The 26,657-nt window shown below is 37.1% G+C and overlaps 1 protein-coding gene across 7 annotated transcripts in view; it reads right to left on the bottom strand.

The window, feature by feature from the left end:
- Positions 1 to 26,657, bottom strand: part of CPEB3 (cytoplasmic polyadenylation element binding protein 3) — a 172,405-nt gene that overhangs the window by 6,585 nt on the left and 139,163 nt on the right. For all 7 annotated transcript variants that reach the window (XM_012723761.1, XM_012723762.1, XM_004680631.2 and 4 more), the window contains 2 exons: positions 24,607 to 24,721; positions 15,755 to 15,936 (listed from right to left, as the gene is read on the bottom strand). In XM_012723761.1, the coding sequence (XP_012579215.1) occupies positions 15,755 to 15,936; positions 24,607 to 24,721 (297 nt within the window). The remainder of the gene's footprint in view (positions 1 to 15,754; positions 15,937 to 24,606; positions 24,722 to 26,657) is intronic.

Genomic DNA, 26,657 nt, shown 5'->3' with positions numbered 1-26,657 from the left:
CCACCAGGGAGGCCCTGCTAGTAAATACATTTTTGACGGTACTTTTGTTTAAATATAAAAAATGGCACTGTGATTATTTTTTTCCTTCAGGTGGTATTTTTTTTTTTTTACTTAAGAGTTTAATTCTTCTTTAATTGAGGTTAAGGTAGTTAAAAGTGTTTCAAGTGAACAATTTAGGGGGATTCAGTACATTTACAATGTTGTACAACTGCTTTCTCTATCTAGTTCCAAAATATTTACATTGTCTCCAAAAGAAAACTTGTACTTCTCATATTCCACAGGTAATTCTAGTTCTGTGGTTTTTTTTTTTTTTCAGGTCTTTTCTCCTCCTTTCTAGTTCTGTGTTTTAAAGAACTGTTTTTGACAGATTTATGCAGTTATTTAAATTACTGCAGGATAAAATTATATGATGTCTTGGATCTGTTTCAAAATAATATGGGGATAGAGTGGAAAAGTGGGTAAAAGTAGATATAAAACAAGTTCATAATATTGAAATTAGATGGTAGGAAGATTGCTGATACTTGTAATTGAATTATTACACTATTAAGTAAAACTCATACACTATTCTCTGTACTTTTACATGTATTCAAATATTATTATTACTAAAAAATCTAAGTCACAACATTTTAACTAAAAAAGGATAAAACGAAGACAGGATAATCACTGGTAAGTTTATTGGTGTAGGAGATTAACTGGTAGAAATATTTTAAAGCTCTGGAAAAAGTTAAAAAATAACAAATAAGAGGAAAGAAGAAATTTTAGAATAGATCCAAGAAAACCTGGTATATGAATAATGAAAACTCCAGAAGAATAAAAAGGAATAAGGAAAAATCATAAGCTGACAACAGTTCTGAATTGCATATAAAAAATTCCACCATGTCCAACCTGGACTGATGGGAGAAAAACGTATCACCAGGCCCAGCCTGGTGAAATCACTGGCTTAGTGTCTGAACAAAAGGGTAAAGAAGAGCTGCCATGTTCCCAAGTGAAAAGAGCTCCTTATAATCTCCTCCAAAGGAAGGAAAGAAATGACTATCAGACCTCTCATCTTTTGAAATATCAGAAGCCAGAACACTAAGTGAAAAAGACCTAATCCAAAAACAAGTCTGTAAGAAAGCTAGTAGCTTCATGCTATTTTAGTAATAAAAATGAAGAAAATTTTCTATCACAGTTATAACAAAAAAATTATAAATTACTCAGAACTAAGTGAGCCATAAAGACACAGGACTTACATAAAGAAAGCCAAATGAGAAAAAAATTTGAGGGAAAAGATTCTTACAAATCAAACAAGTGGACCTCGCTGTACAAATTAAGGACTGTGTCCTCTGTGCACACAGGGTTTGGAAAACGCATTCCTGCATGACTGCCCGAAGACAGTAGCCCATGTCCCAAGACAGGCCAGGGATGGCTAGGCAGCTACTGAATGATTGTGTGGCCATGGTCTGAAGTGGTCTAAGAGTAGCTCAAAGACTAACAGCTACTTAGAGTAGCTCAAGCACACTCCACTATTTCTTTTTAAAGATTTATTCATTTATGCACACAGAACTCGGGTATAAGTCAGAGGTGCAGGGGAGTGAGAGGATTCACCAGAGACAGAGAAGGGAGTAGAACAGGCAGACTGATGGAAGTACAATGCTGAGGGGAGCAGTGGGCAAGACAGGACAGGTCTGCCGCGCCATTTGGGTCACCTCTCTGGCTGGGGATCAAACGTGTGAACTCATGATGAAGCAGCTGCGGCCAGCTTCATAGTGCTGCACTTTAACCTTTTACAACACCAGGGAGGGCCCCACATTCCACTTCTTACATAGAATGCCCTCCCTATGTATGTGGCCAACAAAGGACAGGTAGACTATTTTAATAAGGACTAAGAACCTAAAAGTTTCAGACGAAAATGAAATATATTAGATTATAAAAATAGAAGACATTTAAATGACAAATGATACCATGAGAACAGGCAAATGATGGATTTGAAAAAGTAAATACAAAGAACTCTTAAAAACTGGCACAAAAAAAAAGAGAAGAAAAAGACAAAACAGTGAAAAATGGGTAGAAGAGAATTACAAGTAATCTAAATCAAGAAGTTTTCAAGGGCCCTCCCTGGTGATGCAACAGGTAAAGCACAGCACTATGAAGCCAGCCACAATGGCTTCAGCTCAAGTTTGATCTGTGGCCAAGGAGGTGACCCACATGATACAGCAGACCTCTCCTGTCTCGGTCGCTGCTCCCCCCAGCAGTGCACTTTGTCAGTCTGCCCTTTCTGCTCCCCACTATGTGTCTGGTGAATCCTCTCATCACCCCTGCACCTCTGGCCTGTACCCCAGTTCTGTACGCATAAATAAGTCTTGAAAAAAATAAAGTGTTCACATATGTTAGTAGTCAGGAAAAAATATTAATATCACTTTATTTTTAGCAGCATTTAAAAGAATGATATGCTTATTATTTGCTGACAGATAATGTGAATTGTTACATTAAATTAAATTCTTAAAATAAAAAATACATATACTCTTTAACCCAGTAATCCCACTGTTGGTTATTATTAATGCTATAATTCCACTGCATGGAAATATAACTACCAGCTGTGAGGACTTGCAAAGTATATTTATTGCAGAATTATCTAGAGTGGTTAAGAAAAATAGAAACAAAAATAAATTTCCATCTACAGGGAAAGAACTGAATATAATGTGGTACATTTACCCCATGGAATATCATACAGACACCAAAAAAGATTCAATTAATGCTCTACAGGTTGATTGAAATGGATGTTCACAATGTGACTACATTAGCTTTAGTAGAGAGATGTATATAAAATACCTACAGCAAACTGTAAAAATGGAACAAAAGATTAAATAATACATTCATATTGATATTTGAAAATACCATATGAATAAAACTGTGACTTTTGTCTATTCAGGCTGCCAACTGAGCATGATAACTGCTTCTTCCCAGCTAAGGATTTTTTCTTACACTAAGTACCAAATATCTGTATTCTCAGATCTAACAGTGAATCTATGATTACAGTTAATATGTCACTATTTTGAGAATAAGAGGTCCCACTACCTCCACAGGGTTACATCTTACTCTCACCACAGCAGAAACAAAGGAGTTCTGAGGGATCTAGTCAACATGCCACCTCAGCAGATGTATCATGAAATACCTCAGGTCAGAGGTGCGCAGCAACACCTATTTAATTTAATCAGCTTCTTTGGGAGTGATGTTTACTCATAACTAACTTTTCCTCAACAGACAATTTTCTTTTCAAGTGCTAAATATTTTGATTTTTTATGTATTTTTGGTGGAAATCTTCCTACAATGTGTTATTTACTCACAAGCAAGAAGTTAAATGAGCGTCCCTGTAGTAATATTAAATAATACAGTGCAGTGAGCAGTTTTTACACTTTCTGTCATCCTTTCACAATCTGCCTGTCTTCTATCATTTCTAATGATATCATTTCAATGGACTTTTTAAATTTGCAATTTCCAATCATTTTCATTTGGACTGAAAGGCTAGATCATTAAGTTTTTTAAGCCTTGCACATTAAATGCTAGTCTGATTTTGAATGAAACCAGAAAGGGAAAAAAAAAAAAAAAGATTTGGTTTTAGATTTCTATTGTGCTCTCAGAGGCCATTCCAGACAAATACCAGAGGGCTACCTTCCAGAGGAGTGAATGGTGTTATTACTGCAAACCAGCTTACAGCACATGTGTGCACAGTGTTGATTCAAAAAGCAGAGGCTGGCCCAAAAGATGAGCCATGACAGCATGACTTAAAATGGCCCACAAACACAGATGTACAAGTCATCTACCACAACCCTCAAAGGGCACCAGTGAAGCAGTGTTACTGACAACGTATTTAATCATCAATGAAAAGAAGCTGATTGATACCAGTTTTAGGGTGGCCCTAGGTTAAAGAAAGGTGATGACTTTGTCTGGAATGGACTCATTCATTTGACTTATGGAGTGGCTATTCCTTGCCAGCCACCCACATTAAATACTTAAATACAGGGGCCTCCCTGGTGGCACAACAGGTTAAAGTGCTGCACTATGAAGCAATCTGCAGCCACTGCAGCACAAGTTCGATTATGCAGCAGAAGCTGATAATTAGAATGATATAGATAAAAAAAGAAAGCACAAGCCAGGAAGGTGACCCACATGACGCAGCAGACTGCTCCTGTTCTGCCTGCTGCTCCCCTCAGAAGTCTATTTCAGTCTGTCTGCCTGATCTGCTCCTTACTCTGTCTTTGGTAAGTCCTTTCACCACCCCTATTCCCCACATCTCAGGCCTGTACCCCAGTTCTGTATGCATAAATAAATAAATCTTAAAAAAAAAACCTTAAATACAAGAGGAAAACAGGTAGTTTCTCCCTTAAAATAATTGATGGTTTATCTGAGAGCTTAGTTCCATTTATAGTTTCTAGGTTTGTAGGCATCATTTGTAGTTTTACCATATCCTAATGCCATCTGTATTGTCACATGGTGTTTTAATTGACTATCCAAATTAATTCTTCCCTGGTGGTCTAGTGGTTAGGATTTGGCACTCTCTCTCTCCCAAATTAATTCTATTTTTCCCAGTATACAGATATATAGTTATCCAAAAAAAAAAAAAAAAAAGGTTCCTGGGAGTGTCAGTAGATGTAAGGCCAAATTTGGAGACACCAACCTTGTGAGATCACATTACTGAAATGTACTACTAGGAGAGTCCAAATACTAAAGCCCTGTGCAAGCTGATCACACTGCCAACCTAACCCTCTACTTCAAAGGGATTTACAGGGGCAGGAGAAGAATACTTCCTGCTTCTTACAAAGAGACACTTGAATTCTTACTGTATGACTAGTAGAGACGATTGTGCCCAAGCATGCTGTAAGAGTAAGTATAATATATTGTTGAGATGATAGTCATTCAGGATAAGGACGGCTGATGTGGAAGCCTGGGTAAGTGGTTATAAAAAGCTGATAATTAGAATGATATAAATAAAAAAGAAAACCTGTTTCTAACAAGCTGGAGAAAATATTTGGGCCTGTAGTCATTTTCATATAAATCCACAGAAATGACCTCCTGCAATAAAGTAATGACTAAGTATCTTCTGGTGGTAGAGAAGAGATACCTAGGGAGACAAAAAGCTATTCATAGGTCCATAATTTCCTCTCCTTGGACTTGAAAGATCAGAGAAAGGGAGACATTAGTTCAGTTGAAACTGTTTGAATTATGTGCAAATGGTCTGATTAGGGACAGTTAAAAACTGGTTACAGGAAGAGGAAGTTAGGTCTGTGGATGCCAATTGATCCCAAGGCAGGGACGCCAGGCTTACAGGCGCTGGAGGTTGGGCAGAAGCAATGATTTGGTTAATGGAGTCAGTCAGACAAGCTGGAGAAAGCGGTCAAGCAAAGGATATAATGTAATAGGGATAACTGTAAAGGTTTGCCCAGATGTCAGATAGGACACCTCTTATCTGGAGCAACATGCTTCCTGGAAAAAAAAAACATTTTTCCGGGAAACAAAAAAAAAAAAAAACATTTTATTTGGTGTTTTTTCCTTAAAAAAAAAAAACTGATTAAAAAACCCATTTATTTAAGCATTTATTTGGTGTTTTAAAAGTGTTTATCAAAACTTTTAAACATAATGTGTTCCTAATATTGGCTGGTGTGACAGAATTCATTTATTCAGGCCCCAACCCACAGTAACCTCATTAACATCCCAATTAAACATGGTATTTATAGCCGCTAACATAGGTTCTCAACTGGTAGGCAATATTAAGAATGTTTAAACACAAATTTTTAGTTTTCAACTAGCTGTGAGCTGGAATCCTGCTGTTTAGAAAGCATATGACAGATGCCAGGAAATTAAGCAGCAACATGAAAATAGCTTTTCTTTAGCAACAAAGTTATCTACAACTTTTCAGATAGAGCAAATTCACAGTTAATAACTTTTTGAAGAAATCTGGGGTAGATTATAAAAAAGATGAGGGGAAAAGATTTGGAGTTTATTTTCTTTTTATCTTTCAAAAGATGGGACTTAATATTTTCCATGTTTTTAAGTGCCAGGAGAAGAAACTGTGCCTTTCCCACAGTTCAGAGTGCTTATGTTGAAGCCTTTGGTAGTACCCTACAGACCACAGATTTACCTTCCAGTCTGACTTCCTCCCTTGCTAGTGGGAATGGAGCTTGAGATGTGGATATAAAACAGCCCCAAATTAAGACCCAGTAGTAGCAGAAGACTATATTACGTGGACAATAAAAAATAAGAAAATAATTTAAAAAAATACATGGAAAGCCTAACTGCTATTATGCCCCTACCCCCACCCCAAAATGAAGGGAAACCTGGACCAGCCCTTCCAAGTCAGAGCAAGCACTCACCAAGAAGTGATAATTGACTCATACTACCTCAGTTCTGGAGTTAGAGAACTTGAAGTCTATTGAGATAACTATTCAGAATGGTAGTGGTCTTTTCCCCATTATTAATTTCATAAATAATCTCTATATTCCCATATGAACAGAAAAAGAACATTTTAACCACTCTAAGAGGTTTTGATATTAAAAATTCTCACAATTCCAAGGGAGAAAACACAAAGTACGGGACTAGAGAAAGAGCAGGGATCAAGACTAAGGCAAAGAGACAAGACATGCTGTTCAGAGAAGAATATCTTTCTCTTTTTTTTCTAGATGTCCCAAGCGCCATTAAAAAACTATTTCTGCCAAAGCTCGCAGATCCCTAGTCCTTTAAAATAAGCTTAAGTAGGATTAGTTCAGACAATATTTGAATTCATTTCTGGGTGCTGGGACAAATAAGATATAGCTACAGTTACAGTTGGGAAACTTTCAAGTCAGATCAGGAGAGGCTATAACAACAGCAGAACAAGTACTGGACTGTGAGAGTCCCAGGCTAAAGCAGAGATAGTCTGGGGACAGTCACCACTAGCCTCACTTCTTTTGCTACTGAATCATCTTACATATTCCAGCTGTTGTCAGGGACAAAGTGTAGTAATATCAGCACTTTTGCTAATATGGTTACTGGGTCATATCAATCTTTATGCAAGCTAAAAATATAGTATCTTTGGTCGTCTTTAGCTAAAATTCAGGCCCAACATGTTTTCAGTGAAGGGAGAAAAAAGATTAAATATATGAAGTACATGAAGTGCTTGCAAGAAAAGGTGCAATGGATAACATCTCATTAAATTTTAAAAAATGTGTTATTCTGAGTATGCTATTCAAAGCAAATATATGTTGTGGCTTAGATGATCACAATGTTTCTTAGATAGAAGTACCCAAAAGCCCCAAAAGTCAGTATCTTTGGTCCTTTGCATTAAGTAAAAATAGAGTCAAGGGAAAATTATTTGTCAATAGCATACTGATTTCAAAACTATTTTCCCACCTTTTATAGAGGTGGATATGCTAGAAAGATACAATACACAAGCTCAAGTTATCAAAACACAAAGAAATGTACATATGAAAGGTAATAACAACCTTCAGTGCCTTAACTTTGCCATGGACAAGTCAATACTGTTTCCCTGACCCACTCAGCCCTCTGCAGATACATGTTCAGCATCCGACTTTTGGGTATTTTTTCAAAATATCTGAAGGACCTTGAAGAGATATTTGCACTGTAATGGTCACTGCAGGATTATTCACAATAGCCAAAGTACGGAAAAAACCTAAACATCTACCAACAGATGGATAAAGAAAATACAGAATACACACATACTGGAAGACTATTTAGTTTTAAAAGAAGGAAATTCTGTTGTATGTAAATTCTGTCCTATGTATAGATGAATCTTACGGACATTATGCTAATTGAAACCTGCTTGTCAGAGAAGAACAAATATCCTATCACAGCATGTGTATGAGGTGCCTAAAGCAGTCAAACTCACAGAGAGAATGGTGTTCAGGAGGGCTTGGGGTGGGGTTTGGGCTCAAAGAATATAAAGTTGCAAAAATGAAGAAGTTCTAAAGATCTGCTGTACAGCACTATGCTTATAGTTAACGTTATTATACTGTACACTTACAAATTGTTTTTTAAAAAGATTTATTTATTTATGCATACAGAGCTGGGGTACAGTCCAGAGGTGTAGGGGGTGAGAGGCTTCACCAGAGACAGAGTGAGGAGCAGAGCAGGCAGACTGACGAAGTACACTGCTGAGGGGAGCAGCAGATGAGCCGGGGAGGTCTGTTGTGCCATGTGGGTCATCTCCGGGGCAAGGATTGAACTCGCATTGAAGAGACTGCTGCACACTTGCAGTGCTGCACTTTAATCTCCTGTGCCACCAAAATTGTTAAGAAGGTAAATTTCATGTCTTCTTTTTTTTTTTTATTATAGTAACAATGCACACACAAAAAAATATTGGTGGAGGCACTTAGAGAAAAAGAACTAAGGAAGGGAAAAAGCAATCAACTGCTTATTAAGTTTCTGAATTTGAGCATGAGAGGAGAAAAGAAGCTGAATACACACACACACACACACACACACACATTTCCCGACTGGGTTTCCTTGAACAGCACTCCCAAGAGATGGCACAGTTTAGAAGAATTTCATGATCAAAAAAATCTGATAAGTTGGATACTGTCCCTTCTTGGACTTTCCCAGTAGAGATTAGTATATAAAAGATTCTAAGAAGTGCTAGAATGAACCAGCCTATTTAACTTCCTCATGAAAATATTTCTGAACTCATCTGACTCAGAAAATATTTTTTTGTAAAACAAATATCAAAATCCCAAAGGGCTCATGTTTTATAGAGAACAATTTAGAAAATGGTATGATCTTTTAGGGGAACTAATTTTAGGGCTGGAATCTTTGGCAGGGATGGCTCCTATTCATAGCCAGCCAATTTTTTAAAAAGATTTATTTATTTATGCATACAGAACTGGGGTACAGGCCAGAGGTGCAGAGGCAGTGAGAGGATTTACCAGAGACAGAGTGGGGAGCAGAACAGTTGAATCTACTGAAATACACTGCTGAGGGAAGCAGCGGGCGAGACAGGAGGAGAGAGGTCTGCTGTGCCATGTGGGTCAGCTCCCTGGCCGGGGATTGAATTTGTGTGGAATGCTGAGGCTAGCTTCACAGTGCTGCACTTTAAAGGGCTGTGCCATAAGGGAGGGCCCTCACTAGTCAATTTTATCCTTATCTTGCTTGAAATATTTAACTCCTCCTTTTATCATGTGAAATTCCAATTAGACTGCCTAATAGCCATCTCCAGTAAAGATCAAATATTAGTCATTCATGGCTTCATATAAATCAATGTGTTGACAGCTATTGTACATTAACTGAGTGCCTTACAGTTTTCAAAAGCACTTTACTTACAGCCACACACACTCAAGCCGTATAGTGAGTAGTTAAGATTAAGCCCCAGGTTGTCTGATTTGAGTCTAGTACCCTTTCTACTATTAAAAATGTCTATGGGCTGAGTTGGGAAACTATAACCAATCCTTAAATTGATGCATTTCGAGTTATAAAAACCTGACAACAAATTTCTAAGAGACAACATAACCAAAATAGTTGTGGGGAAGACCACTCAGGTTTTTATAAAGAAACCATTCATATCAATTAAATCATATGCTATTGTTGGACAAAAAGATTTAATTGATTTTAGCCTTGCAAATTTTTTCAGGAACACAGAGTAGACAAAGGTTAGAAAATGACCATGGGAAAAATTACCCATTTTCTAATGATCTCATTTTTCACACTACAAAAATCTTTCATACGTAAGTGACCTACACTTGAGTTATAAAGAAGCTGAATTTAGCAGAGCTTTCACATCTTAAGTGTTCACTTGGCATCGCTTCTAAAAATACCATTAAAACAGACAGAATGGGTACAGGTGCCCTCTTTTGCCCTGATTGTACTTAAATACTTTAAGCTGTTCCAGTTTTTCACAGAAATACTGTTCAAAGAACATAAGCAATTTCATCCTGACCTAGTCAATTTCAGGATCAAGATTTTTTCATTATTGGAAAAAAAGATATTGGTAAAAAAATCTTTCGAAAGAAAAAATGTTTCTTTTTTGTAAATAGAAAGTGCATCAAGGTGTTTACATCTATTAAAGGAATTTAAGATTCTCTATATGTGTCTTGATTAATATCCAATCAGCATGTTGATAGATTGGCACTTAATGTTAATTTGTTTCTTTAGTGTCAAGTTGAAATACTTCATTATCTTTATATTACAGATTCTTAGTGATATTCAGTAGGCACTTTAAGTGAGAAGAACAAAAAGAATCAACAAATACCCATGAACACATAGTTAGGTAAGAGTACAGTTTAAATAGATTGGGTTCAACAATAATACAGTTCAACATTTGTATAGCCTAATAACTTTCCAAAGCAGTTCTTCATCTGTCACTACTTATCTGCAATAAATTGTGAGAAAGTTAGGCTGCTATTCTTACTAAGATGGGAAAATAAAATCAAGCCTTGCCTAGTATTACATCATGACTGGGAGAATAGCTAGGAATGAGGTTCAGATCAGCAATTTCTAAATCAGGCCACTTTTTAAAAACTTTATAGTAGAGTTTTACTTTACAGTAACGACTATGGTGAGGTTACCCATGGTTCTCTTTGTGGTGAGGGGTTCATTTCACCCCTTAGATGCCAATGGTGAAGTCCCATAAAAGCCACACCCTATTAGTATACCAGGAAGTCTCTGTTACCTATGAGAGTAGATCCCATGTCTCATGAATGTCAAGAAAGAAGAAATACTGTGTAGGGCAACATACAACCTCAATATTGTCAACACAGGGATAAATTACCATTTGCTAAAGCTGGTGAATACTAGTCATAAAATATAAAATAAAGCTTACATGAAATGTAATCTTTAAAAAGATTTACCTCAGGATGTTAATAATTTTTCCTTTAAAGTAAAAAAATTAGGCATGAGTTGCATTTGTGTCATTTATAATAATAATGTTTGGTAATAAGTATCATTATGACACTGAAAATGCTAAACATTTCACTAAATGTGATAACCCAATGGAACTATATTGACAGTGACTTCAAAAAGGTTTTATATGAAGACAACATGAACGTGAAAATTAAAAACAACACAACTGCAAAAAAGAACAAAGGAAAATTTCAAGCTAATTTTGTTAATGTTCACAATTATCTACAAACATATTAGGGCCCTCCCTGGTGGCGCAACAGGTTAAAGCGCAGCACTACAAAGCTATCCAAAGCAACCGCAGCATGAGTTCAATTCCTGGCCAGGAAGGAGACCCACATGGCATGGTAGATCTCCTTTGACCCCCCCACTGCTCCCCTTAGCAGTGTATTTCAGTCACTCTGCCTTTTCTGTTCCCCACTGTGTCTCTGATGAATCCTCTCATACCCTGCATGTCTGGCCTGTACCCCAGTTCTTGTATGCATAAATATACAAACCTTTAAAAACATTTGAAAATGAACTCCAGGTGTTCCCTACTCTTTGCAGTATATTTTCACCTTATAAGTTATGTGAAATACTGAAGTATCTATAAAACTCACTAAGAGACCTAAATGTAAATCAGAGGTTTCTAACCTAGGTCTATGGAAGGAGGATTTCATTGTCTTGAGGATTCTACACTTCTCCTAGATTGTCTTCTATTGTATAATAACAGAGGCTAGATCAGGTCACACCTTAAGGGTTAGTCCAGCTTTAATGGACTACTACACTTCTACTACTGTAAGTGCCAGAGAACACATTTTGATATTGTAAACAGCAAAACTCAATCCTTATTATTCAAGTGAGTATTCTTAACTAGGTAGAAAAGGAAAGCTATGCAAAGTACCTTCTGGTGGACACTGGATATGCCAATGGTTGGGACATAAGGGTTTTCTACCTGGGCTACCTCTTCATTCAGCCCACAACTCTCTCATTCATTCATTAAAAAATAAATATTTAATGTACATACTCTGTGTCAAATATGTCAAGTACATCAACTACTAAGACTACATTAGTTAATATAAAAAGACAGGGTCACTGCCCTCATGGATTGTACAGTTTAACTGGGTAGATGGGCATTTAAAAAAAGCATTATTTCACTACAGAGATATTTATTACCACAGGGGAATGATAACTGTTATTATGACAATTATCTATGGCAAATATGAAAGCATCACTGAAGCTAAGGCTTGAAGGAAAAAAGGGTGCTAGGCAACAGAGGAAACAGTATATATGATGACCCTGAAAAATAGAGAAAAATGCCAGGTATGACTGACTCAAGATAAAGAAGGGAGAGTTGAGGCAGAAGGATGCAGTACAAGAATGGCCATGTAGGCTATGTTAATTAAGTATTTTGGCCCTTATCCTAATGGTAGTAAAACATAATAAAAAGTTTTAAAGGAGAGGAGGACATGACTCAAATAATGATTTCAAGGAAGCATGTAAGAATGGAAAAGGGCTAATATGGAATTGGGGAGACTAATCAGAGTCTACTCTGACTGTCCAGGTGAGAGATGACAGTGAGTCTCTCCATTACCGTTGACACCCTCCTGGGGCTGCTTCTAGTTCTTGCTTTCCATACAGTCTCCTAATTTATTTTAACCATTTATTGAGTGCCATCCCATGTCACCACTCCCACTCAGACTTCTGGGCACAGGTGGAGGAGTCAAGATCATGGCAGCATTCTAAGGAGCTACCATTGGACGTTCCTTCTAGCTCTCTTAGTCCTGTCATTGCTAGATATTCCACATCTAAAAATTTGTTAATGTGTACATTTAACAACCTACTTCAATGAATCATTTCTTCTTGGGGGACTTTAATGCTCTCAACAGGGATATTACACAATGGATCATCTTCTTGAACAATGCACATTAAAATACCTCTTAAAATATACCGTGGTGATGGTTGCATAACTCTGTAAGTATAATAAAAACAACTGAATTGTCCACATCAAATTCACTATGTTTGAAATGTGAATTACAGTCTCAATAAAGCTGTTACTAAAATAAAACCAAAAAACTATCCCTTTTCTTTAAGCAAGTATGATGACCTATGACTGAGAGAAAAAAGGTAGAGCTGTAAGTGCCAAAGTTATAGCTTCACTGTTCCTGTAAACGTTACATATTGCCATATCTTATTTTATATTCATAGGCAAACCAAAAGGTCTCTAAGATGGTAAGAAGCAATCAAGACAACAGAGGTTTATTTTCTCCATAAGTCACTTCATCTAAAAAGGAAGAGGAAGCGAGGGAAAAGGAAGAAGAGAACGATGGAGGAAGACACAAAAAACAGGAAGAATAATATCAGTAATACATATAAACTCCCAACAGAGTTATCTTTTTGAAAAAAGTTGGTTGAATATAAAAAAGGAAGGAAATATACTACAAATTCTTTCTCATGTACCTCCTACACTTTATTTGGGAAAGGTACAACCTGAGAACCCACACTTTAAACAGTTCTAGAACATTCTTGGTTCCAGGCACTGCTGTGCTGCAGGTGGCCCTCTCCCACGCTTCAGATGGGCCAAAAGTGAAAGGAGGAGGGCTGCAAACAGGAAGCAAGTAATCCTTAGAATGCCACCTATATGGGTTCTGTTGAATCTGCATTTACAATAATGCATACAGAAAAGTATTATTTGAGGCTTATTTGATCAGAAAAGTAATAAAGATGAATGCATTCAAAATAGTCAAGGTTTCGGTTTAAAGGCAATTTTAGGTTGACTAGCAGGAAAGAAAAAGATTGCTGCATCTCAGAGTTGATAGCAAGGAAAAGGGACTGTGAGCACAGGTGGACATCTGTCTCTACTTTCAGGACACCAAGTTTCAAAAGCTTAGCTGGAGACTTGCTAAAGTCTTGGAGGGGTAATTCAGGAGAGAGTCCCAGCAGATTTTCTGTAGATATTCATCTCTTTCTGAGAAAGAAAAAGGACAATATCAAAGGAAATAGAAATGGACTTACATAGAAGGGGAGCTCTCTGGAAAAACTCAAATTTAAGCTTTGGAAGAAATATGAATAAACATAAAATTATAAACCTGAAAAATACATCTATGAAAAGTGTAGTTAACAGAGGCTCAAGATGCCACAGAACAAAATAAATTATTGTTGGCTATATTCAAATAGGAGGAGAAACCAGAAAAATAAAGTTCTAGAAGAACAGTTCTAGGGAAGGGAGCATAATGTTCACAGAAAAATAGTTTATAAGAAGCCCAAATCAACACAGAAGCTGACCTCTATCTCTCGTAATAAAGAAAATGGTCTCCATGAGGTTTTAAATAAAGTGTTAAGATGTTGCTGGGAGGCAGGGGAGAGGGGACGCCATCACTTTCACTGATTTCTAATCTCTCACGTAAGATAACTCATCCCAGAGCACCAAAGGAAGGGACATGTCCCTTTATGAAACCACATGGATGGAGGTGGCATTCTTGTGACCATGACAATCCCACTACAGTATACAGTATGTCACATTTGATATACTGCACGAGTGTGTGTGTACGTGTATATGTGTGTTTTATAGCCCTTTCCGTAATCTTAATCTAGTGGGATACACAGGCAATTATCACTGTGGAGCAGATCTAGTCCCAGCCATCTGACGTGGTTGGGCCAATTCTCTTTTCACTAGCCAGTGTGCCTTTTTACTACATATTGAACAAAGCAAGGACAAAGTCCAAGTTATGTAATATAAACATCAGTATTAAGTCATCTGTAGTGAGTGCACCTCAAACATCTAGCCACTGGCTATTGAATCCTCAAATCCCATTTAATGTTCACACTGTCCCCAGGAGGGAGATCTTGATGAGGACTCAGGACTTCTGACATCAGTCCTGAGGTCACCAATGACTGAAACAACAGAGATTTAAATGTATCGAAATTTGTTCTAGCTCTGAACTCCACACTTTTATTACAACTGGTGAAACCTTCCCATCTTAAGAAAGTAAAATCTGCTGTACAAAATTAGTCAGAGATAATTGTCAGGTATAGAGGTGAAATTTCCTAACAGAACGTATTACTTTATTCTAGTCCAGTGTGTATCCAAAGAACATTCCTCTTTTGCTGGAAGCCTTAATTGTCACTGTGCAATTATACAGAGAGGTGAACAAGACTATTTTCCTACTTGCTCTTTTAATCTGTTGATGTAGGTGCTAGATTAGCTCCTACTATTCCTCAGGTTTCCAAACAGCAGAAGAACTGGGTTTTAAGATATTCAAACTCATTTCTGTAAAACCAAATAAACCCATCAAATTCCTGCAACACTCCCCTATACACCCCTTTTGATTAGCTGTAGCAAATTCGAGGAGATCAGGCAGGTAACACAATGAGCAAAAAGGCAGGCAGTGCATATGGACATACAATATGAGCAGTTAAACAGTCGAATGGTGAAGAGCAGCCAGGCGGAGACAGGTGCTCCAGGTGGCTCCAGGTATTGCTACCACGTGTGGCCTTGCCATTTTGAGAGAAAACAGAAGTTCAGAACATTAGGTATATTCCTGACTATTAAAGTAAATGTTAGTCCAAGTTTGTTATCTTAAGAGCACTATGTGGATCAAACAGGTCACCTGTTCTCAACCTTAGTCACTGTTGGCGTCATCTTTTGAACGTTGGTTTGGTCTGCTAAACTCTGCAGGGTTATTTTCATAAGTGTAATGTCACCCTGGAGATGAGTGAGGCAGATGGTCCATTAGTGCCTTAAATACCACAGGTGCTCTTTCTTTTTTTGGCAGCCTAGATGGATTCCTGCACTAAAGCCTTACAAGGCAGAGCTGCTCCTCACTCATGATCACAAAGTGCTTTTCTCCCCAGGGGTCCAAAAAAACATTTTCATTTCTTTCCCACAGCAATTATACCCAGAGCAGTTGCTCACCCGTTTGTCAATGTCATTGTGCTGGAGCTGCACAAAGCGAGCGCTGATGGCTGCAATGTAACTCTGCTGATTGGAGAACGCCACGCGGCCAGCACCTTTGGGGTACTTCAGTTCTGGGTCCGTATCAATGCCAGCGTAGCAGACACCACCATACAAACGGTCCATGATCATTGCCAACTCCACTGTAAGAAAATAAACATGATTCTGTATCAACATTTAGAAGGTACTTCTGCCCAGAAAAATCAAGAACTACTTAAGGATCATGCAGTATGATTTAAAAAAGGAAAACCCATGTCGAGTACCATGAAGAGTACCCACAACAGTCTTAAAACTCAAGTGGGGGAGATTCTCACAGGATATTTAAAAACAAAATGAAAAAAAAATTAAGAATTTACAAGTGTAACGGAGTGTACACAATCAGAAATTCAGCTACAGTATAAAAGGAATGATCCATCAGTAATCTTCCTGTGATAATTTCTAATATCTTAGTCCACTGGAGTGGGTCCTGGGTAGGCAAAGCATTTCACAGTGCCCTAACAAGTTAATAAGAAACAGCCCTACTTACTGACCTCTACAACTGAAAGCAATAACCAAAGTCACAATGCTATATTAATTTTAAGCACAGAGAGAATTAACTCTGTTTTAAATAGAGGCAATATGTTTACAGCCTTATATCTATATTAAAAAAAATTTTTTAACAGAATATTCTATCCCAGCTGAAAAATCTCCACATTAACCTCTCACTCTAAATTCTAAATAATATTAGTAATGATTCCAACAATGAATATTTATTGAGCACTTAACAATGTGCTGGGAAACACTAAAATGCTAAAGAGGCAGAAAAAATACAAATATTCTGCATTATGCTATAAACCCCAAAGTCTGGTCTGCATTCCTGTCCATTTCTTCTAATCCTCACCAGAAAGGTACAATGGAGAGACATGTAGCAGTTACTTACCTAGGTCCAAATTGCCTGAAGGTAATTGTTTACTTGATACTGGGCGGCACCTTCTCCAAGCATGACCATTCCTTTCAGGCCATTCACATAGTTTAAGTCCAAAAGACTTAACCCTACCCCTGGGGGATAACCCAACAACCCTCGTCCCTCAAACACCTACATACATGGTATTTGGAAAGCAGAAGACAAGAAAAATAGATGATAATCTAGGCCACAGACAGTGTCCAGAGACCATAACATACTAGAATGTCACAGGAGTCCGTATCTGGGGAGAAGGAAAGCAGCACAGTGTGGTGAGATGAAGTAAGAACTTTGCAACAGATAGAGGATGAAGGGCTAAATGATATATGAACCCCAGTGGGTTTCTCCGAGCAGAAGGAAATCAAATATGGCTATAATTAAAGCTGCTGAGGTAGTAAGAAAAGCCATGTTGCTAATAATAGAAAGGCTGTCTTTCTACTTAGGGTTTTCAAATTTTCTTCGTAAACCTGACTGCCTAATTGTAGTGATTGTTTTCTAAGTATAGATATTCACTAGGAAGAAAGACCTGTAACTAATAGGTTAAGTTTCAGAAGGTGAGAAAAAAAGTTAGCAATAACTAAAACCAAGAATAAGCGTTTCTATTAGAAAAGCAAAAAGCTATCCCAACTATGGGAATTATGGCCAGAATTCCTGAATCACACAAAAACGAGACTGCTGAATAGAGCCCAAATAGACCCTGACTATAGTCTTGGGGTTGGATCCAGGAATCACAATTATTCGAACACTGAAATAAGAATCACACACATACCCTGAGTCTCAGAGTTCAGTTACTCCGTATTCTTCATCTCATCCACCAAGGAGGCTTGAACACCTACTTGTAAGGCCAATGTTATTTCACTAACGGAGATCAGTTAGAGTTAATTCCCTGCAACACTAATGGATTTCCCTTATTGGTCAAACAGGCTTAGTAAAATAAGTAATATTAGAGCCTGTAAATTAAACTAACTTTCCAAAGACCTGGCTTCTTCTGGAACAGAATAAGAGAGTGAACACTCCTTCAGCCTGGTGAATGACCAGGAAAAGAATGTTGGCAAGTGGCCAATTGGCATTTCTCTTTTAGTGCAGGAAGGACTCAAGGAAGTGTCTGAATTAGAAGGAAGGTATTCCATTTGCAAGCTTGAAGCTCCAGCTGAGGAGGAGAGTTACTGTAATCACAGGTTCTTCTGTAGTATAGTAGCCTCCAAAGGAATTTTAGGGATCCTTGGCTGCCAAAGAAGGCACTTCCACAAGCACAAACATTCCATTACTTTGTGAATTTAACTGCTGGAAAACCATTTTTGCATGCCAAAAAATTAGGCCATGGCTGATGTTGTTGGCAGTTGGGTAGTTTTGATAGGAAACAGAAACCCTCACTTACTTATGCTTTTATGAAACTAATTATAAATAATTTCCACTTAAAGCATCTATACAGTCATTTTCTTGGCTACCAAAAGGTCTGCATACTTTGAGCCAATAAAGTATCACTCAAGTGAAATGTAATTTGTTGAGAAGCTGAAAAAAAAAACCAAGGTGAAAAAAGGAAGAGATTTTTGTAGAAAGAGATGAACAACTCTCTAAGCTAATTTTAACTACAGAAGTTCTAATACCGTGATCACCCCTGAAGAAAGATAAATAATGATCAAACAACTATTGTTTGCATTTGGTCCTTTATTCAACCAGCAAGTCTACACTAAAAGGATACCTTCCTGCAGGCTGATCTCTTGGTGGGTTTGAACACCAGAGGGATATAATTTAAACAGTTTCTAATAATGCAGAAAAGTAACCACTTAGTAAAAACAGCTTTTAAAAGAGAAAATACTAATACATTTCATCTACTATATAGGTAACAAAAATACAATGTAAGCCTTCCTCAAATCTTATGTTTTGGATTTTTTTTTAAGCTATAGAAGATAAAAATTCACCTACAGATGCCAGAATGCACAACGGATTCTTTAAAGTATCATCAACACATAAATCCCTTTCTTTTGTTGGGAGGGGAGCTGAGCTGAGAAGAGGGCTACCATTTCTGATGACTTGAGAGGAGAGAAAAGTAAAAGAAAATTAGCAAATATCTGGCAGAAGTTAACTAGAACCTTCTGTATCTTGTGACCTATATCTTGAGTTCTCTTCTCAACTTTGCTCACAAAGTCTTAGCCTTTGGATCAAGGATGTGTTTTATCTAATAAATATTGTCAAACCACATTCTAAGCCTATGATAATGAATTCTTATTCTAATGAGGACAGTGGATCCTCATTCAAAACTATCCTGTGTAGAGGACAGAGATGTAGTTTCCAGGAACATGTTTTTAACATGTAACCTCAGGGAGATGTTATTCCTGGAGTAACACAAACAGTTGAAGGAGGCAGATGGATGGGGATGGCAGGAATAAACAGTGTCCATGAGGAAGTTAGGAGTCTCCAAACCACTATTTATTTTTTCCCTCTTACTCAGTGCTCACATGGTCTGTCTGGTCACCACAGGGGTGAGAAATTGCAGGTCTGGTAGTAATACCCAAGAGCATACTGTTTCTTAAGACAATTCAAGTCATCTCAGTTGCTATGAAAACAGCAACACTGTGATGAGGCTACCCCACACACTGGCTCCTGTGATGAGTTTCACTGTGTCACAGACTGGAGAGGGAAAGGACACTGCAGTTGTGTGCAGTGTAGAGCAAGCCCATGAATTCCTTTGGGTTATGATTATGTCTATGAAGCTGAGTTTGAACTCCAATTATTGTTCCGTATATCTGTTTCTGATTCTTCAGAAAGATCTGAAGGGACTGTAGCGCACCAGAGAGGAAATCATGTTGACTCCCCCACCTCAGAGTTCTGTTTCTATCATTTATTTAGATTTCAAAGTCATTCATAGGCAATGTCTAAGTCTGAGGTAGCATGAGAGTCAGGTGGGGTGGAGCAGGAAAGAGAAAAACATTACATTTATCATTCCAATTCTAAATTGTGAATGAGAAGCCATATTTCTTCTCTTTGGAAGTACCAAAGCAGGCAGGAAAGAGGCATAGGGCACCTAAGGATGAAGTAGAAGAAGATGAAACATGAGTGGACATTCTAGATCACCAAAATGAGGAGCTGATTTACCAGGAAAGTTCATTTATTGTAAGTGAAGACAGGTGCTCATATGTTTACATTTAGCATATGAATGTTGGGAAATTAAGAATATTTTCAAATAAATGGTATGAACAACCAACAAACCAGAGACAAAGCAGTGCTTAATTTGATTAAATCAAACTGGTAGTAAGTTGGCTGTTACTAACAGTTAACAGTCTGAATTAACAGATTTGAGACAACATCTCAGATCTCAGCTTGATAAAGTAGTTTTCCTTCTATTTAAAGAGATCCAAAGTTGAAGTCTGGAGATGTAAGTTTGAATCTTAGCCTTTTTTTTTTTTTTTTAACTTACTGTGACCTTAGACCAATCAACCCCTTTGAATTCTTTTTCCTTGTTTCTAAAATGAAAAGACTACCAGCTGTAGCCTCACACTTAGTATATTGAGAATTAAACTTGTATAAGAGTTCTGAGTACCCTGCTGAGCACAGACTGGTGCTCATATGTTTAGCTTTGTCCAAGGGTTGATTTTCCCTCTACTCATACATCTTTACCAAACATTAACTTGGCTTGGTTTCTGCTCTATAGGCACCCATTTATTCTAGTCTTACTTTGGCTTTATGTTAATGTTACTCAAACTATCGCCAATATGGCAAAGTTTAGTATCAGTTGAGGGCAGGGGAAAACAAACATATGCTTACATCAGAAAATTCTTAACCACAGGGCAACACAGGTCATCAAGTCAGTATGTCCAATTTAGAGTTTATCTGGGACAACTCATACTGATCTTGGGACTTCGTGAAAGAAAAAGTTTCCATTCTTGAGAACCTTAAGATAAGATGATTTCTGTCTGATATGGTTACAATATTCGTATTTCCTCAGCCACAAGTCAGGATTTGATTCCTACATCCCATTCCTCACAACAGTCCAGGGAAGGACAGGGAAGGAAATGTCAGAATCCATCAGAGAATAGCAGAAGGGGAGAAAAAGACTGAAAGAATCTGCAAGGCAATAGTTGGGAAACAGATGATGGGCAAATGGAGTTGAAAAATGGAAGAACGTGCCTCTCATCAGAGAGGAAGACCATGGTTTTTCAAATCCAGGCAAAACGGGGAGGGGCTGGGTCCTGAAGCTTTATTGCTGAGGCATACCTCAAAGCAGCTATCTAAGCTTTAAATAAAGTCAGATACTCATACTTATACATGGGAGAGAATACAGGGACCAAAAGCTTTCTCTACTGTTTCCTGGTGGTCTCCTTGTAACACCCAAGCCAGGCATTTATTTCCTCTCAGAGTAAAGTGATGAATTATGGACAGGTCCTAATGCCACAGACATATCCAACGGGCTATTTCTATGTTGAGAATCAGGAAGATATATTGCTTACAGTCTTGAGTGAAGAGTGGCAATAAGCACCTACACTCCCAGGTGATGGCAGGGTGAAGAACCAGACAGACTGCCCATTTCATTGTACTAGCTCTGATGAATATGTAAACTTTAGCCACATGGTGGCATGGTTAGTCTAGCCAAAGGCTTTCTTAGCATGGGGTAGGATTGGTTGGAGAGTAGGGGGAAAATAAAACCTGAGAAACACCAAAAGATTTCAGACAAACAGTCCTTGATTTGCCCTTGTCACTGATGGGGGTGATGGAAGGAAGGGACAAGAGATGATAGGAACAGGATATTATTTGACTTAAAGATAACTATCAGGTGATCTAAACATCTGGATTTTTCATTGGTATTTTTCCATTTCTAGGTTAATATTTCTAGGCCTATGATTTCCCCCCAGCCCCCCACAGCCAGAATTTAGAAAAGGAATGCTTGTCAAAGAACAAGAAGGAGCAACTTAAATTCAGTTGGACAGGATTGCTTAAAACAGGTTCCACTGTTTCTTTAGAAGTATTTGTACATTTTTGTTTGGTGAGATAAGGAATACATAAAGAATAACTTATTCCTGGTAATGATCTTAAACAGGGAAATACTAAAAATACAAAGTCTCACAAGATCCAAAGGAGAAGAGATAACATTTTAGGCACTGTGACATATTAAAAGCTCAGGTTAAGGAAAAATACCCATATGGACACCTAAAATGTTACTTATTGAACATGGTCATCTATATTCATTTTAGAATCATTCTAAAGACACTGTCTGAAATTTTCAGAATTCCATGAACACAACATCCCTGTAGAAATAATTTGAAATGTCCTGGAATATTTCAAAACCAAATTTGAGAATCACTCTATTAAAGAGTATAACTTAGCATCCAATTAATTCTGAATTAGCATCCTCAGAATACATTTGCATTTTCTTCTGTTCCGAAATCTCTGACTCTCTATAGACAATGAGCTGAAATTCAATATTGGAAGGTTAATTTAGTCTGACATGATGCACACTTGCTCAGTGCCAGTAAGAGTGGATGCTCAATAAATGTTAATTGTTCAGGTATACTGGTCTGTATTCAATTTAAAATTGTCTAGCAAAATCAAGAGGAATTACTTTGACAATGATCTTTTATTCCTAGGCAAATACTAGTCCTAAAAGATCAGTATATTCCAAAGAAACATAATTAATTCTATGAACATGCATAAAAGCTGCAGATATTGGCTTTTTGTCTAGATTATATGGCCTCCAATCTGGAAGTGTGGGGATAAGGAGTAAAATTCTGAAATGTGAATATAGGATGTTTAGCCCCTAAAAATGAGCTACATTTTTAGGAGCTTTGGCAATGGGGGAACATTTCCATTAGACCAAGTGATTATATATTACTATCCAAAAAACTGCAGAAATGAGGCAGTTAAAAATTTTTTTAACCTGGCTTTAAAAATAACAACTAAAAGAACTTCAAGTTATAAAAGGCTTAGTATCTAACAGAGAACACAAACCCCATTTCTGACTAGATAACTACACATAATTCTTGTTTAATTCTAGAACTTGCAACATTTTGCAGACATAGAATTGCGTTAAAGAAAGAACATAGTTCAGCATTGTGGGTTTCCTGTCCTTCAGTAACAGTATGAAAAATGGATCTTCATAGGACTTACAGAAGGAAAATGAGTCACATAAAGGCAGAATAAATGGTGTATAATAATAAACTGAATTTAGTCTATAAGCTAGTATTTGTAACTTAAAAATAGACACATGATGTTAAGGCCAGTTCTGCTATTTTTATATGGTAGGGATGTTTCTTACAGAATTCCCCCTTTTCTCCCCTGCCCCCAGATTCCCAGCTAACAAGAGGAGTGTAACTAAAATATTAAAGTATTTTCTACAGTTAGGTGCAATAAAAGATTACTAGCAATCAATGTCCATTTTTTTAGAATATATATGCAATTAAAATAATATGAAAGGGGATATTTTTTCCCTTTCTACTTCTAAACATAACCTAGTTAGAAAAATATTCTACCAAGCAATCAGCCACAATTAAAAAAAAATTCCTACAAAATTAAGAAAAATATTTATTATTAAAAATTACAGGTATATTTAATAGAGTTTAGATTGGTTTACAACACTGTATAAAATTTAGAGGGATAAGAACACACTCGTCAGACATAGGCTACCACACCACACCTACCACAATTTTTTTAAAAGCACAAATAGTTTAGAAACAAAGGGCTCCATCTGCCCTCATTTCATAATACCTTTCCTGTTTGAGTTTGCCCCCCCAAGCTTTATTCTGTGACAGTAAGTAAGGGGGAGGCATCTCTGCTGCACTGCTTTTTTTCTTTGTTTCTGACATTTTTCCATTAGAATAAAAGTAAGATCCAAAGATACTTGAATTTCTGAAACAGTGTAAAATTACACATGCCAAACTCATAACTTACACATTTAGAAGCTGAGAATTGAGACTCGATTGTTACGTAAGTCAAAATTTATTTTTTTAGGAGTGGATTGGAGTTGAATAAATAAATTAGAAATATTGAAGAACTTTCAGAATTAAGCAGCCCAAGTTATAGAGCTGGAGAGCTATAAAATATATTTTGTAATTCCAGTTTTACAATTTGATTTTAATGATCTCTGCTTTTTGTTTTACTTTTTAGGTTACTTACAAGCAAGACAGACAACACTGTACCTGCAATTACAGTGGCATCAGTTTTTAAAAAACTCAATTATTTTAAGCACTTAAGATTTAAATCTTACAAATCATTTTATTATATTCTGCTGGCAATAACTTTATCCACTGAAGACTAGATTTGTCTTCAGCTTTAACTATCAGCTCAGCATTACTTTACATGCCTCAATGATGCTTCTGCCACACCCTGGCAGGGACAATGACTTCATCACTAGAAAGGGACTTAAAAACAGGAGTCTTTATAGAATCATAGTAAAGATTCTCAAATATTTAATTTTTCACAGTGCTTAAGAAAAAATAGGAACCGGTTTCAAGTAGTTCAGCTTGATTCCCAGGGACACAAACGCCAACCAGAGGTTTGGCTCAGTACTGAGTGGGCCTGCTGCTGTGCTGGCCAGATCTGTCTGTCATAGGGCACTTCTGTATGTGTCATTGTGCACTCTGCCAAATATGCCGTTGTTATTATTATTAAAAATATGTGCTGGAATAGGAAAGCACTAAATAGAATTCATGCATTTGAAATAAACAGTTTAATGAAATTCACTCTTGCACCATCAAGAAGTAAGACCACTTTGTGGAGAAAGCATGTATGTAATCCTGAGAAAAGCTCAGCAAAACTGACATGGAGCCTTCTTTTTGATGATTGTGCATAGTTGATCAGAAACCTAGAAAATATCGAAGACTAAATGCATTGGGGACTTTGTTGTTGGTTTTGTTGTTGTGGTGTTACTATTTCCACTCACCAGCTCGAAGGGGTCGTGGAACTCCCCCAACAAAGATAGTTTTTCTGGGGTCCAAAGGCTGAGAACCATCCATTACAAAGTCACTGTCACTTAGGTTCCATGGTCGAATTTGCACCTGAAAAAAAGTTGTTTACTTGGTCCTTACTTCATTTCCATCAACCCCAAATGAGTGACTAAAGACAAACCCACTGATTTGTGCATTTTCCAACATATACAACCCAAACAATATCCAGTTATTAGTTAATGTAATCTGCATTAAGTGCCTTTCAATGGAACTCTTGGGGGAATCGACTTATAGGCTCTATACTCAACACTTTGGATATACACCATGAAACCTTCAGAAACCACCTGTGGTTTCAAAAAAAAAAAAAGGCAGTCTTTTCGAGGAAGAGTCTGGTTTTGATCCATTTTAATGCATGACAGACTATCTTTAACCTGTCACAGTACAGCACTTAGCTTTCTAACAGCCCATCTATAGGGAGGGAAAGGAGCATTAGCAGTATTTTCTAAAAATTAGCAATATGTTTGGCTTTAAAATTCTTATCATCCCCTACAGTTAAAACATTTCTCTTTCAGCAATATAATTTAATGTAGTAACACTCATTAAGTTAGCATGGAATTACCGGTGGTAGATATGGTTGAGTAAAAGCAAGTCTAGAGACTGAAACAAATTTTGACTGAGTAGAAACAGAAATCTTTGGAGAATATGCTTCTCTATATATTTGGAAATTTTTCTTCACTAGGACTCTCAATTCCTACCTATAGGTTGTAATTTAGATAATAAAAAATAAGGTAATCCATCAAAATCTTAACCTTAAAACATACCCCTGTAAGTCTATAAATGAATTATCAAGGAATAGCCTAAAGAAAAATAAAACAAAAATACCCAGAATACCCTTCCATACCAAAAGGGCGAATTTCACCCTGCCCACCAGCCCCACGCCTGTCATGTGCTCTGGGAAATGACTATGTGCAGAAGCAGAGAAACCAGAGTCTCCCCTGAAGGATCACCCCTTTCCCTTTTCCCTTAAATGATGAGGGTAAGAAACAAAAGTTAAATTTTCATTTCCTTAGGACCAGCAAAATTCTTCATTTTCTTCAATGTTCAGCCATCAACATTTAATGTAAAGAAATGAGATCATTTTTCATGTGGCTTAGCTTGAATCCCATTTGAAAGGTTGTATCTCTAATTATACTTTCAAAACACCTTGATTGCTACAAAATTCACTCTCACCTAACTTTTTGTCTTTTATGACACTGTTGTCTTCCCCAGTTAGCCAGAAACCATAAAATCTCCATTCAGACCCTGAAAACTTGGACCTGTTTACAATTCTCTTATACTACTTAGTCATATGTACTACAGGTTTTTTTTTTTTTTTTTTTTGCACGAATAAAGAAAAAAGCCCAGAACTCCTAGTTCTTCCCTTATAAAATTTGGTCTCCTTGACTAAATTATCATTAATTCCTTTGACATTTACCACAAAGGCAGATGCATTAAAATCACAAGGCACCACTTTTGAAGGTTTTCATGAGGTTTAATTTTTAATTAAAAACAGGATCAAAATTTTTTCTGATACTGTAAGGATAAAGATTCTAACATCACCAATATTTTTAAAAGAAGAACTTATCTTTATTGACAATGAACCCTTTCTTCTTCTAGTCTCATTCCTTATACAATAGTTAAGGAGTTTCAGGACCTGGTAAGGTAAGTTGGACAGAGGATCACAAATGAAAACAATCCAAGTGGTCTGGTTTCATTTAATCAGCGGCATGGACCATGCAGCCTCCTATGCCAGCTAGAGATCATTGCTGTCCAAAAGGACTCTACAGAAGGCTACAAACTCCCCTGTTAAAAGTTTTATTATGTTCTCTTCTCTCCTTCTACACCATCAACCATCTTCATTTCATCATATAACGCCCAACCCATCCCCTTACCCTCATGGCATTACAGACTAGGTAAACATACAGGAAGAAGATGCTAGAGAAAAGTAATGATTAACCTATTCACAAAACCCACACTTCCCAGCTGCTACCAGAAAACAGCTGCTCAC

This window comes from Condylura cristata, unplaced genomic scaffold, assembly GCF_000260355.1.
Source record: "Condylura cristata isolate star-nosed mole 26May11 unplaced genomic scaffold, ConCri1.0 scaffold00011, whole genome shotgun sequence".
NCBI lineage: Eukaryota > Metazoa > Chordata > Mammalia > Eulipotyphla > Talpidae > Condylura > Condylura cristata.
Note: the sequence above shows the minus strand (reverse complement) of the source record. Positions and strands in the feature narration are given on the sequence as shown.